At 39.5% G+C, this 15,646-nt stretch overlaps 1 protein-coding gene across 1 annotated transcript in view; it reads left to right on the plus strand.

The window, feature by feature from the left end:
* LOC140596747 (piwi-like protein 1) overlaps nucleotides 1-15,646 on the plus strand; it is a gene marked incomplete at its 5' end in the record, with an annotated part of 99,961 nt that overhangs the window by 70,275 nt on the left and 14,040 nt on the right. The window contains 6 exons of the mRNA XM_072745234.1: nucleotides 8,063-8,191; nucleotides 8,786-9,000; nucleotides 9,760-9,878; nucleotides 10,508-10,588; nucleotides 10,898-11,095; nucleotides 12,953-13,064. Of these exons, the coding sequence (XP_072601335.1) occupies nucleotides 8,063-8,191; nucleotides 8,786-9,000; nucleotides 9,760-9,878; nucleotides 10,508-10,588; nucleotides 10,898-11,095; nucleotides 12,953-13,064 (854 nt within the window). The remainder of the gene's footprint in view (nucleotides 1-8,062; nucleotides 8,192-8,785; nucleotides 9,001-9,759; nucleotides 9,879-10,507; nucleotides 10,589-10,897; nucleotides 11,096-12,952; nucleotides 13,065-15,646) is intronic.

A 15,646-nucleotide genomic window follows, 5' to 3' on the forward strand; every position in this document is an offset into this window, starting at 1 on the left:
TCCACATGTTGAGTTTAAGGAATTGATGAAACATATAGCAAGGTGTCAAAACAGGCAAACATGGCCTTAGAAAGGAGCTTATTTTTATATTAAATTTCCCAATTATTTTTTAAGTATAAAATTGAAAGTAGAGAAATAAGTGATTCATTGGGAATTACTATATATTATATTCAAAAAGCAGAAGACTAAAGATGTAATTCTTGGGGAGTCATATGTAAGAGAAGAAAGATTTATAAAAGTAAAGTTATATGTTAAATAAAAGCAGACACAATTTTAAGAAATTTGGAGTTATTCTGAAAATTGATTGGTACTTAAAGGAAGAACCATGTTCTGATGTTTTCCCCTAAAATTTCAGCAAGTTCTAAAAAAAAATAAACATAAAAATAAAATAAAATTTCAGCAAGTTCTTGATTGAAAAATTTTAAAGGGATATTATTTTCCAATGAAATGACAGTTGGTATCAGACATTTGTGCCTGCTGACAAGACAGTGACATGGTACCACAACAAGTGCCTACGATTCAAATGGTGTCTAGACAGGAGGGATCATTTTAAACTTCTTATTTTTCACTGTCATCAAATTCTGTACCATACATTTTCTTTTATGCACAGTGATTAGACATAGATTTTACATAAAAGGAACATAGAGGGGACAATACTGTTGTATACTGTAAATAATTAGAGGAGTCAGTTTATTTAAGTAGATTGTTCAAGTTAAGTAGATGTTCAAGAGTATAGTCTATAGCTCTCTCATGAAGATAAAATCAAAACACTGAACTGTGACTTAATTCTTTGATATATACATGTACACATGCGTGCATATGTAAATGATTGAGATATGATACCAAATTAAATCATCTGTCAATCTAAAATAATTCTAGTAGACTAATTTATTGACTATTCTATTTCACTTCGCTTGATAAATATTGTTAGAGTTGTAAAACTAGAACCTTTAGTTTTATAATTACATTAAAATATATCCTTGACTCTATCTTTGATTGGTAGTTCCCTGGGAGATGAAGGAATTTTGTGATAAAAATATAAGTGAACATCTGAATTTAAAGAAACTTGTGGATTTCTAGAGAATTATAAATTATCCTTAAATTACCAAACTTTAAGTGATCAGAAATCATATAGAGCTAATCATGTCAGCTATTCTGAAAAAGTTGAATAATTTCCTAGTTAAGCCCATTTGGAAATGCACAGAGAAAAAATTTTAAATGCTTTAAATAATTTATTATATCTTTTCGGAAAGAAATTTCTGGGGTAAGTACAGTACATTTCAAAGACATAAGAATCATAAACATGAGTGGGAAATATCAGAAAGGGAGACAGAACATGAGAGACTCCTAACTCTGGGAAACGAACAAGGGGTGGTAGAATGGGAGGTGGGCAAGGGGTGGGGGTGACTGGGTGACGGGCACTGAGCGGGACACTTGATGGGATGAGCACTGGGTGTTATGCTATATGTGGGCAAATTGAACACCAATAAAAAATAAATAAACAAATAAAAAACAAAGACATAAGAATCAAATGATCACGTCTTTACTAATTTATTTTGGCATTAAAACCATGTTCATTGTGCGGAATCAGAAAAGACCCCGAATAGCCAGGGGAATTTTAAAAAAGAAAACCATAGCTGGGGGCATCACAATGCCAGATTTCAGGTTGTACTACAAAGCTGTGGTCATCAAGACAGTGTGGTACTGGCACAAAAATAGACACATAGATCAATGGAACAGAATAGAGAACCCAGAAGTGGACCCTGAAATGTATGGTCATCTAATATTCGATAAAGGAGGAAAGACTATCCATTGGAAGAAAGACAGTCTCTTCAATAAATGGTGTTCAATTTACCAACATACAGAAAAAAATTGGGAAAATTGGGAAAAAAGTTGGGAAAATTGGACATCTACATGCAGAAGAATGAAACTGGACCACTCTCTTTCACATACACAAAGATAAACTCAAAATGGATGAGAGATCTAAATGTGAGACAAGAGTCCATCAAAATCCTAGAGGAGAACACAGGCAACACCCTTTTTGAACTCGGCCACAGTAACTTCTTGCAAGATACATCAACAAAGGCAAAAGAAACAAAAGCAAAAATGAACTATTGGGACTTCATCAAGATAAGAAGCTTTTGCACAGCAAAGGATACAGTCAAAAAAACTAAAAGACAACCTACAGAATGGGAGAGGATATTTGCAAACGACATATCAGATAAAGGGCTAGTTTCCAAAATCTATAAAGAACTTATTAAACTCAACACCAAAGAAACAAACAATCCAATCATGAAATGGGCAAAAGACATGAAGAGAAATCTCACAGAGCAAGACATGGACATGGCCAACATGCACATGAGAAAATGCTCTGCATCACTTGCCATCAGGGAAATACAAATCAAAACCACAATGAGATACCACCTCACACCAGTGAGAATGGGGAAAATTAACAAGGCAGGAAACAACAAATGTTGGAGAGGATGCGGAGAAAAGGGAACCCTCTTACACTGTTGGTGGGAATGTGAACTGGTGCAGCCACTCTGGAAAACTGTGTGGAGGTTCCTCAAAGAGTTAAAAATAGACCTGCCCTACGACCCAGCAATTGCACTGTTGGGGATTTACCCCAAAGATTCAGATGCAACGAAACGTCGGGACACCTGCACCCCGATGTTTCTATCAGCAATGGCCACAATAGCCAAACTGTGGAAGGAGCCTCGGTGTCCATCGAAAGATGAATGGATAAAGAAGATGTGGTTTATGTATACAATGGAATATTACTCAGCTATTAGAAACGACAAATACCCACCATTTGCTTCAACGTGGATGGAACTGGAGGGTATTATGCTGAGTGAAATAAGTCAATCGGAGAAGGACAAGCAGTGTATGTTCTCATTCATTTGGGGAATATAAATAATAGTGAAAGGGAATATAAAGGAAGGGAGAAGAAATGTTGGGAAATATCAGGAAGGGAGACAGAACATAAAGACTCCTAACTCGGGGAAACGAACTAGGGGTGGTGGAAGGGGGGAGGAGGGCGGGTGTTGGAGGGGAATGGGTGACGGGCACTGAGGTGGACACTTGACGGGATGAGCACTGGGTGTTTTTCTGTATGTTGGTAAATTGAACACCAATAAAAATTAATTTAAAAAAAAAACATGTTCAATTATGGATCAACTTTCTATACATATTCCTAAGAACTATCCATCATTCCACAAGTTTAGATTAACTTTTAGTAAAATATATACAAAGAAACTGTAGTCTGTATTTTAAAGTTTTTTCCCCAAACCTATAGTAATTTTATTTATGAAGCAAAAATAAAACATTTATCTTTAAATTAAATAGCGTCATAATACCAACATTTTGGGAAGCACTTTATTCTTAATCTACGTAGGACTGGAATAAACATAAACTGTGACCTACTGTATCTTAACCCCTGAGAAACTCATATCCGCATGTACCCAAATGTATGTATAATTTTCAGAAAAGCATTGTTCAAAATAGTTTGACAGTAGGGAGTAATATCCAAACATTTTTCAACAACAGAATGCATAGAGTGTGGTATTATCATTACAATATTATAATTAAGACCTATAACAATAATTTAACCACAACCACACTCAAGAACATAACTGCATCTTATGATAAATTGTGATAAAGATGTAAGACATAGAAATACATATAATGTGATTTTTGGGGGGTAGTTAAGAACAGGTAAATCTAAACTTCATTCTTTGGGATGTACACCTGATAGTAAAACAAACAGAATAAGGAAATTATTACTAAGTTATGATAGGGTTCTTGCAGAATGATGGAAAGTGATTGCTTGAGGGTTTCTTGAGTAAGGCAATGTTCTTTTTCTTGGCCTAGATGTTGTTTATAGGATCACATACATTTTAATTGTTTGCTAAACAATTGTTTGTCAAAGCTGTGTTTGATGCACTTGTGTCTAATAACAAAAAAATTTTAAATATAAAATTTCAGAAATGACCGACCTAACAATATTTGGTATATAACAGGTTTTCAAGCTCTTTACAAGTTTCTGTACAAATGACTTTTTCTCTATGTCAGTTTTATCATTTGCTATGTAAATACTAAGTATCCTCTTCATATTTCTAAGCAGATTAATCTATGATTTAATCTTTTTATTTGAACAAACTTTGTTTAACCGGTGCAGCCCTGTCAATTTCCCCATATGTTGCTTTCATATTTCACTATGAACAATTTATCCCTCTCAAGTTAATATGGAAAAACATGGATTTTATTGATGATACATCTTGTGTTTAATTGTGAAGCACCACTGTGACTAATGAGACTTGTGTTCTTGTTATTTACTTGTAATTTATTAAGATCTGTCTTTGGAAAGGGGCAAATAGAACACATTATGTTGTTGATGACAATATTTGATAGTCAATAATCATTACCTGATTAAAATATAAGAATCAGGGATGGGATACTTATATCTTTTGTAAGTAAAAGCAGGAATATAGGCTGCAGAGAGAAAAAGGACAGAAAATCCAGGCCTATGAGATACTTGGAGATGGATGTCTGAGAGATCCAGATACCCAGATTCACAAAAAACAGTGACATATGGATTATGTGCCATATGTAATTTCTGAAAGAATTCCTATCTACTAAGTATCAATCCAAAAAGCAGTAATTGATGAATAGGATTGAAGTTCTTTCAATAGCCTGCTTTAAATATAGATGGTATAAAATCTGTTTCGTGAGAAACAAGATAATCTGATAGAAAACTAGCTATATGATATTAAGTAAATGGTTCTTATTTCTTCATATAAAAAGCACGTTACCGCCATGTAAAGCAAGTGATTCTTAGGTTGAAAACCTCAACATGCCTGGTTCTTGATGTACAGAATCCTTTCTGCATGAAAGAAAGACCTTGGATCTTTTGGGGTTTTTATTTGAGGATTCCAGTGTTCAGTATATTAGGAGAAAGTCTACCAGTGTAGCTGACGCAATAAGTTCACAATCTCATGTAGGCAGCTGCATCTCTGGGATGGCCAGCCCCAGGCTAATTGCCAACCAAGCAAAGAGTTCATTTTTGCCTGCGTTCTTCCAATGAGGATACAACTAGAATGAGTGCTGGTGTTGGGGGAGGCTAAACTCCACATCTACGCATCTTAGGTTCTCCCCGGGGGGACTCATTACCAAGAGGATATCATCAAAAGAAAAAATTTATAAAGGTTTGCAGTGCACATCACACCGAAGAAATCAAAAATAAAGAGGAACTCAAAGCAGCAGCTTAAAACTGCCGGCTTTATAGCGTCTTCAGCAAAGAACAATAATACATTTGTAGAAAAAATGATAGCCTAAAGAAAAGCAATTTTAGACTATCAAGGGCGGCATACTGGAAAGGTAAATATATGGGAAGACATTAACACTAAGATTTGTTTCTGGATTCCTCTTCCCAAAAATATATATACATATATATTTTGGGGTGGCATATCCCAGCTTCCTTCACAAGGCTTTATGCCTCGCTCTAAGGAATCCCTGCTGAGCCAAGCTCTAGTTATTGGTATTTGAGTTAAATTACAGTTATAGGTGGAATGGGTTTATGAGTCATTTCATTAGAATGTTTTCAAAAGATGTGCCCTTAGTCTCTTCTTTGACCAAAAGTGTGTGCAGAAGCCCCATCCTCTAAGGGATTGTACAGAATGTCTGAAGCTGTATAGAGTTGGGGTGTTTTTCCCCCCTCCTGAGGAAAGCAAGATTACTCTTTAACAGTTAAAAGCGTTGTTCCTATTAGGGATAATGTAACACCACGTCATCCTTCCTATATAGTACAATCATTATGCATACACTATAAAAACAGACTGCATGGTGACTAATTTTCAAATAAACCCATAGACTAAATCACAGCATATATAAATCATTTCTATCTCAACTGCTCACTTAAACCTGAACAAATTTTCTGGAAGCATGTTAATTTTCCTATGATACTCCTTAATATTTCTTGCAGAGCTGGTTTGGTGGTCACATATTCTTGCAGTTTCTGCCTATCTTGGAAGCTCTTTATCTCTCCTTCTATTCTGAATGAGAGCCTTGCTGGATAGAGTTTTCTTGCCTGCATGTTCTTCTCATCTAGGACCCTGAATCAATCCCGCCAGCCCTTTCTGGCCTCCCAGGTCTCTGAGGAGAGGTCTGCTATTAATGTAACAATTCTCCCCATATTCGTTAAGAATCTGCTGCCTCTATCTACTTTACAGATTTTCTCTTTTTCTATAGAATTTGCAAGTTTCACTATTAAGTGTTGAGGTGTTGAACGGTTTTTATTGATTTGGGGGGAGGACCACTCTATCTCCTGGGTCTGAGTGCCTATTCCCCTCCTGAATTAGGGAAGCTCTCAGCTTGGATTTGTTTAAATATGCTTTCTGGCCCTCTGTCCTTCTGGGTGCTCTCTGGAACCCCAGTGATACGTAATTCTTCCTTCTGAAGCTGTCATGTATTTCCCTTAACCTTTCCTCGTGGTCCTTTCATTGTTTTTCTCTGTTTTCCTCAGCTTCCTTCCTTGCCATCAAGGAGTCTTCTGTGTTGCTCATTCTTTCTTCCAGCACCTTATGCCTTGCCATTAGGACCCCCAATTTGGATTGCACCTCATTTAATTGATTTTTAACTTCAGCCTGATGAGATCTTAATTCTGCAGTTGTGAAGCCTCCACCCGCCCCGGGGGGAGGCAGGACCTCGGCCGTGTCCCCCGGGCCCTGGGCTCCGGGGCCTGTGCTGCCTGCACCGCGCTCCCGGGGCCGCGGCGGGCGCCCGAAGGCAGCAGGTGCAGCGCCCCGCCCGCCCGGAGCCCCCGCCTGCCCCCCTGCTTCTCCCTGAGGCCCCGCCGCCTGCGGCTCCAGCGCTGTCCCGAGCTGGGCCCGCGGGCCTGGGGCGCTCTGCCCCGGGCGTGCCTCGTCTGCTAGTGACCCCAGGAACCTGGGGGCTCCGCCGCCCCTCCTGGGGTTCAGCCCGACACCCCTCCTCTCCGGGGCTGGGCTCTAGGGGCGCCCAGGCTTTCCCGCCAGGCTGGAGCCATCTCCTCTGGCCTGCAGCTCCCCACCCCCCCACCTGCCCCAGGCTTCTTCCTTCCTTTCCCTTTCCCTTTCCTTTTCCCTTTCCCTTTCCCTTTCCCTTTCCCTTTCCCTTTCCTTTTCCCTTTCCCTTTCCCTTTCCTTTTCCCCCTTTCCTCCTTTCCCCTTTTCCCCCTTTCTCCTTTTCCCCCTTTCCCCCTTTCCCCCTTTCCCCTTTTCCCCCTTTCCCCCTTTCTCCCTTTTCCCCTTTCCCTTTCTCCCTTTCCCTTTCCCCCTTCCTGTCTTGTCTTGTTAGAAGCCAAAACTTTTCTCTCTGTAGAGTTCCGGCTGTTCTCTCTTTAAATCTCAGGTCACATTCGTAGGTGTTCAGGATGGTTTGGAAGTTCTGTCGGGAAGTTGGGGACCTGGTGAGGTGAGGACCCTACTCCTCCATCTTCATAAATCCCCTCTTTCAGGGTATTTGAAAGACTGCTTTGTCTTGTCCTCCAAATGGTGCCTCGTAAAGTCTGTACGCATATTTCAATGTAATTAAAAAATAGAGCCTTTTCCAGTAGCTGTTAAAAAGAACATCTCAGTTATTTTGTATCAAAGGCAATTTCATGCACTTTTTTTTTTTATAAACTGCTTATTCAGTCAGCATTTTCCAGTGCTCCTGAGAGGGCAGTGAGGTGCCAAGTGATTGGCCTATAAAGCTGCTGGCTAAGGACAAAGTTTCTGCTTGCACTCCGGACAAGTGTCTGGCGCAAAAGCAGATTCCATGGGGATGGATGTGGGGCTGGCCAGGCCGGCCACTGATGTGGGGTGGGCTCTTGTTCAGAGGGGTTTCCAGGTCCCATTCCCCCTTTCTGGTGACCAATGACTGAAATACCCTTTGGATTGTTGGACAGTCCTAACTTTCCTAACTCCAGCGACCTCAACTTAGTTTTACTTAATAGCTGGTGTTTAATATTGTCCTTTGTGGTTTTATGTTTCCTCCCTTTTTTTATTGTATAAGACTCATGGCTTTCACATCCGTTTCCATGTAGAGGAACTCCAGCTGGCGACTAGACTGCGGGCAACCTCACTGAAGGAGAGAAAGCATTTTGGGGGCATTTTTCGAGACCATGTGGTGGATACCCGACAGTACTTGGAACATGTTAGAGAGTCCACGACAGGTATGCTGGCCATTAACGACCCAGCCTGAGGGAATTGTTCACGTGAAACCTGTGCATGTTTGTGTTTAAGAGTGTGTGTAAAACTTCATCCCATCACTGTGAGTGGAGGTAACCTCCCAATCTGCTTACGTTGTTGTAATGGCACCTGATTTTGCAGAAACAGAGACTATTAGAGAGTCCTAGATGGACTCTCCATTTTTCTCTTCCTTTTATAGCCACTAAGACAGAATGACCCAGCTCTTTGAATGCACTGAGACTTTAGATAAAAGAAACCTAAGCATAATTACAACATTTACATTATTCTGGCTCCCCACCCACTCCCCCTGTTGGAAGCCTTGTGTTAGAGATCTTTCTTCTGATCTCTTGTTAAATATTTTAATCTTCTATTTTAACTCTCTAAATGTCTGCTTGAGTGAGGACTCCTCTAAATGGATGATACATACTCTGGACATCAGCTGTATGTAAATGTTTATGTGTTTGGTGGTTAATATCCTTGTTTGGCCTAACTTTGGCTTTCAGTATTGGGATGTCCACATTATTTAGGTACAGTCAGTCTGCTTGTTTCATTATTGACACGTGAATTCATTTTTGCAGGCACGCTGGGTAGACCTGTAAAGCTATTCACAAACCATTTCCGAGTGACGTCCCGCCCCCAGCAGGTCACATATAAGTACAACATTGACTACATGCCAGACATCGAGGATGGAAAAGTTCGTTCAGAATTGCTTTTGCAGCATAAAGCATTTATTGGAGAGTGCCATATATTTGATGGGAGCTCTTTATTATTACCTCACAAGCTACTGTTGCCGGTTAAGTACTGTTATTGGATGTTTTCTTTTTAAATTTTATTTACTTGATAGAGCAAGAGAGAATGAGCAAGAGGGCGGAGGAACAGGGAGAAGCAGTCTCCCCACTGAGCAGGGAGCACAACTCGGGGCTCAATCCCAGGACCTGGGATCACTACCTGAGCCAAAGGCAGATGCTTAACAAATTGAACCACCCAGTCACCCTAGACATTTTCTTGACCTTTGTTCTCTTCCTCTCACATCTTCACTGTTTTAAAGCAAATACCATTTTTGTACAACGATTTGAGGAGACCTGAAGATCTCTTGCCCATGGGATTTGTAACACCCACGTGCCATGTGTGCTTATCACTGATGTTCCCTCCTGCCTCATGTCAGTGCTTTTTTTTATGTCAGTGCTTAAAATGAATCTGAGAGCAAAATATATACATGTTTTTACATTTTCAAAGGCAAATATGGGTCAAGTGCTGATGAAGTATTGAATAGTTTTTATCTTTCAGCAAAAACATTAGAAGGACTTAATATTTTTTCAATAAACATCTATTTACCAAATGGATAATCTACAGGAGCTCATTTAAGTTAAAAAAAAGTAGTTGTAAATGTTTAATTCTGACTCCTCACTTTAGCCTTATAAGTCTTGTATTGTCCCTGCATGTGTCACACTGGTGTGTTTTATACCCAGGTGACCTATTGATTTGTGGTTCAATAATGAGCTTATTGTCTTCGGAAGGACTGCTAGACCCTCTTGTTTTTTCTTTATCTCAGAAAACGGAATTGGTCAGCCTACTGAAAAACCAGGTTGTGAAGCTGACCATTGAATTCATCAGCGAACTCTCACCCAACTCACCAGACTGCTTACGCTATTACAACATTCTCTTTAGAAGGTGTGTTTATAAGCTTTAGTTTCCTTGAGATATGACTGTGTTCATGTGTCAGTGGCATTGAACATAGACATTTGCTCCTAGAATTTCATGTTCTTGACACCTCCTCATCCTGAGAGGGCAACGGATCTTGGGGATGAAATGGGACTTGACCCTCACCTAGACATGCTTAAGTTCTGTGGCCTATCCTCAGTATTCTCCCTGCCTACCCCCATATCCTGTGCCTGGACCTGCCTGGAAGGAGGAGCATACATCGAGTATGCATGCCTATGCATATTTCTCCCTAGAGCAAATGCACTGGTTTTTTATTTTGTAGTAACAGTGGTGGACAAATATCCCAAATTGGAGGCACGTCATCTGCAAAAGATGTTTTGGTTCATTTCTGGGAATGGAGGATATCCTAATGGTCTTTCCATGACAGTTTGTTGTATATAAGGGAAAGGAGGGGAAAACAGAGGATAAATGGACCTTAATATCTACCTCACAATATAATTTACTTGTACCAGGTACATCTGTTTATTATGTGTAATACAAAGTTGCTGGCAGATTTTTCCCCCTAATGTATCCTCATGTGTATTACCAAATGCTTAATATTCATACTATTTCAACAAAACTTATTCTTCAATTTTTAGAATTTTGAAGCAGATGAATTTGAAGCAAGTTGGTCGCAACTATTATAACAAGCAAGAGGCCACTGAGTTCTTCGATCACAAGTTGGTATAAAATAGTTTCATGTAATGTTTGTAATGTATACATCTAAATCCCATAGATTCTCACATGCATACATATGTAGGTATATATGTGTAAGCCTGTGGTTGATGATAAAATGGTTTAACAAAAATTAGGTATAACTAGCACAGCAGGTAAATCTCTATTGGAAAGGTCCTTCAAAAGACCATTTCTTATTAAAAATAAGAGATGAAACGGCTTGACTCTCAAGTGCCTTTTTAGGGCCCTGTGACACTTGCTCTATACTCAGAGCTTGGAGTTTGATAATCCCATCTAACGTGTTCTATTTGCAGGCTGGTCATCTGGCCTGGATACGTTACTTCTATTCTTGAGTATGAAACCAGCATTACCCTCTGTGCTGATGTGAACCATAAACTGCTCCGAATGCAAACAGCTTATGATTTAATAACAGGTCTTCGTGATCCACAAACCAGAAAGGAAGATGTTGAGCAAGTTTCTAAAGAATTAATCGGGTCAATTGTTTTTACACTGTAAGTCTGCTTAAAAAAAAAAAAACAACAACAAACCTATCCCATTACTTTGATCACCACCCCCACCCCGAGAAGATGTTCCCATAGTTCTCAAACCACTCAGTAGTTAAAGTTCAGAAGCTGACCTGGCATGGCAATGGCCAAGTCAGTCCATGCTTTTCTCATCTAGGTCTATTGCATGAGAGAGGGATACGTGTCATTTGTAGACTTCGCTGTTCTTAATTCCTAATGCTGATCCAGTCATCTTGTGGAACCCTGTCCTGCACATAACAGAATATATTCCTTCCAAATTTCTTTTGCTTTGTGTCTAACTAGTTAAAAAAAAATCAGGGCTTAATTAGATAGAACCTATGGGCAAATTTCCACTTGAAGTTAGTTTTTTCCTCTCCCTTTAAACCAGACACTTTGAGTGTGGATTGAAAGTTGTTTAGCAACATCATCTTAAGAGTAAAGTTGAGGACTTTTGCTCCCTAATTTCAAAACATATAAAGCTAGTAATCAAGACAGTGGCAAAAGGACAGATGAAAAGATTGATGGAATAGAATTGAGTCCCAAAGTCAGTTTATAGTCAGTTTCTTTTTTTCAACAAGAGTGTCAAGACAGTTTAGAGAAGGAATACTCTTTCAGCAAATATTGCTGTGACCACTGGGTATCCACCTGGCCCTTCCTGACACAATATACAAAATTAACTCCAATTTCACTCCAAGATAAACTCAAAATAGACCTCAATGTAAGTGTTAAAAGTTTAAAAGTCTTTGAAGAAACTATAGGAGTAAATCTTCTTTAGGTGAGCAAAACCCTTATAGGACACCAACAGAGAAGGGATGACAAAAGAAAAGTATAAATTGTACTTCATCAAATTAAACACGTTTGTTCTTCAAAGTCAAAAGTGAAAAACAATGGATAGAAAGGTGATTTGCAATTGTTTTCTCTCAATCTCCTAACTTGCATCTATTTAAGTAAAGAACAGGTACAAGTCAAAAGATAACTTTTAAAAAATGGGTAAAGGATCTGAATCAACATTTCTCTGAACAAAATATAAAAATGATCCATAATCACATGAAAATATACTCAATGTTATTAGCCATGAGGGAAATGCAGAGTAAAACCACAGTGAAATAGCACTTCGTACCCACTAGGATGGCTAAAATTAAGAAAGCAGATACTAAATGTTGGCAAGGATGTGAAAAATCAGAACCAACCCTCAAACGTTGCTGGTATAAATGTGAAATGGTATGATCTCCTTGGAAAACAGTATGGCACTTCCTCAACATGCTAAATATAGTGTGGCCATGTGATCCAGCAGTTCTATTCCTGGTTATGTACCCAAGAAAAATGAAAACTTATGGCCAATGTACCAATTTTGTAGACCTGACAGCATTATTCATAATAGCTTAAGAGTGTAAACAACTTGAATGTTCATCCGCTGAAACATATATCCCATTATAGATATGCTATGTTTTTATTTGGCAATAAGTAGGAATTAAGTACAAGTATATGCTATAGCAGGAATGAATCTCGAAAGACATTATGCTGAGTGGGAGAAGGCAGTCAGGAAGGGTCACATATCGTATGACTCAATTCCTATGCAACAGGTCAGGTAGGCAAACGTATAGGATGGACTTTAAACTAGCAGTTATCTAAGGACTGGGGAAGTTGAGTGGACATGAGGAGTGACTGCTCGTGGTTGTGGTGTTTGGGTTGTGTTGAAGAGTGTACAACTCGGTGAATATATTGAATATAATAAAGCTGATATATCCTGCAATTACCTGTAGGATTTAAAGCCTATTAATTCTTGCCTGATCCCATGCTATAAATACATTAGGAATAATACCATATATTGTGAATATTCCACAGGTATAACAACAAAACCTATAGGGTGGATGCTATTAATTGGGAGGATAATCCCAGAACCAAATTTAAGAAATCAGGTGGTGCTGAAATCACCTTTGTAGACTACTACAGGGAGGTATGCAATCTTTTATTTCAGTATGTCTAAATATTTTTTCTTATTTAATCAAATATGTCTCCTATGTATAACTGATAGTCACATGTTAGATCATAAGTCAAAATCTATATATTACAGGGTTTCTCTTGGAGGGTATTATAACTTACATGAATTTGTCCATGTATTTGGGTACCTTGTATATATGTTACATAATTAGAATGGCTCCAATAAGACCTCTTTAATGAGTCTTGGACATGGCTATGATAGTTTTAAACATGTTGATGGATTGGTGGGTTGAAAATAAAATATGGCAAAATTTCAGATATGAGGACTTCACCTATGTAGAAGTTTCAGCTCTCTAGGACTTGGTTCAAAATGAAAAAGTGAAAAATTACTATCAGAAATTATGTCACTTGTGTGCTAAATCTCATAACTCATGGATTCCTCAATCTTTTTTTTTATTTTTTTATTTTTATTTTTATTTTTAATTTATTTATGATAGTCAGAGAGAGAGAGAGAGGCAGAGACATAGGCAGAGGGAGAAGCAGGCTCCATGCACCGGGAGCCCGATGTGGGATTCGATCCCGGGTCTCCAGGATCGCGCCCTGGGCCAAAGGCAGGCGCCAAACCGCTGCGCCACCCAGGGATCCCGGATTCCTCAATCTTTATTCACAAAGAAACAAGTAAACTTCATGAACAAAGATGCACTAGGTGGTGAGGTTGGTTCTCTAGCTTTGGCAGTTAAGAGAGAATTCAAGGAGTTAGAGATATTTATAGCAAACGGAAAGAACTTAGAAAAGTATAAGCTGGGGTTTTTTTTTTCTCTAAATTTTATTAGGAATCCAAAACCTAGCTACTTGGAAGCACTGAGAGTACACAGCCATTCAAGGGTATGGTGCTATTATGGCATCATCCCCACTTGTGCTCCACGCTTAGTACTTACTTGTTTAACCTGAAAGCATGTAATGAGTGCTCATTATACAACTTGGGTATACATTGGTAAGACTACTGAGTTCTCTGTTCTTAAGGAACTTGCATCCTTGTAGCAGGAAGAGAGATGGCAGACAAGAAGAAAGCATGTATTGGGGGAAATCTATGCAGATAATCAAGAGGTGTTATGGAGAATGTCTGGTGGCTTAGACTGCTGGTCATAGAAAGCTCTGAGTAGCTGGCATGTGACTGTCAGAAAGGAGCAAGCTGTGTGCAGATTGGTGAGAAGAATTGTCTCTTACACCACTTTCAGGATGGGCATGATGTATCCAGATCCCAAACAAGGCTAGAGTGTCCTGTCAAGAAATAAACCCAGTTGTGGGTGGGACGTGTACAGGGTTGCAGGATATGACGTCAGAGGAGGACGTGGGAGCCACACTGTATAAAGTTCTATCCACCTACACACATTGGATTTTACCGTTAAGTGAGACTATACAGATAGATGAAATGGGGCACTTTATTTTACAGATGTGGGTCTAATGTACAGGGAATGTATGGGTACAGGGAATATGCGGGTAAAAAGGGAGGCAGGGACACCAGTAGGGAGGTGCTTAAGTCTATTTAGATCAGTGATAATGGTAACCTGGATTAGAAAGGGAATGGATGGGGCAGACAAGAGGACTTTTGATGGCTCAAATGTAGTGAGTAATGGTAAGAGGAGTCTCTGGCTTTATCTGAGGAAGTGAGTGGAGGCTGGCATCACTTATTGCAATGGGAGATTCTGTGTGAGGAGCTGGCTTGGGGATTGTTGGGTTGACATAGCCTATGATGGAGTTGCAGACAGGGATATCAGGCTGATATTTGCTTGCTCATTCTCCAGATTTTACTTCAAAGGTCATTGGTTGAGACGACCTTTGAAATGACTTGAGTAGTCTTGGGATGTCCTGGTGGGAACTCAGTATAATAACAGATGGCAATCTAGTTGTGTTGTCATGAGATCTAGAAAAATCCTGAAATCCATAGATGAGCCCTTAAAAGGAAAGCACAATCCTGGCTTGCAGAAAAGCTTTCATAGTAATGCAAAGTGGGACAAGGAAATTCCTGTGGAGATGCAGAAGTTGGTGTTGTAGGAGATCCGTATGGGATATCACAGGACAGCCATGAGAATTAATAGTGTGTTTCTCAAAGTTCTCGACAGAACAGCTTGTACAAAGGCTGTGCTAGTCTCAGTGGTGGGAGTGGTGATTGAGGCCCTAAAATGATGCCATGATTCCGCACACATGTATATACATATACTTGCACAAGCTCCTGCCTTAAGACTCTAGAAGCAGGGGAACGGAGGTGAATCCCAGCTGCCTTTCAAATAACTACAGAGAATTAAAAGTAGTAGTTCAGCTCCAGAGGTAAAGCGCCATGAACACTGGATTTGAAGTCTTCTTGTCTCTGGAACTCCTTTGACATTCTCAAGATACTTAACCAATCCCACCAGAATTCATGTGGCTAACTGGTGACTGATGAGGATCTCACTGGTCAGCATGGAAGGATCTATGACAGACCATCACTTTATGTGGGAGGGGAAAGGCACTTTATTGTACAGGAATTGCAGCCTAGGGATAGGAGCTTCTGGATAGATGTCTTGGCAAATGCCTTTTCCTGGCGGAAAAGTTTCGATG

Source organism: Vulpes vulpes, unplaced genomic scaffold, assembly GCF_048418805.1.
Source record: "Vulpes vulpes isolate BD-2025 unplaced genomic scaffold, VulVul3 u000000630, whole genome shotgun sequence".
In the NCBI taxonomy this organism is placed as follows: domain Eukaryota; kingdom Metazoa; phylum Chordata; class Mammalia; order Carnivora; family Canidae; genus Vulpes; species Vulpes vulpes.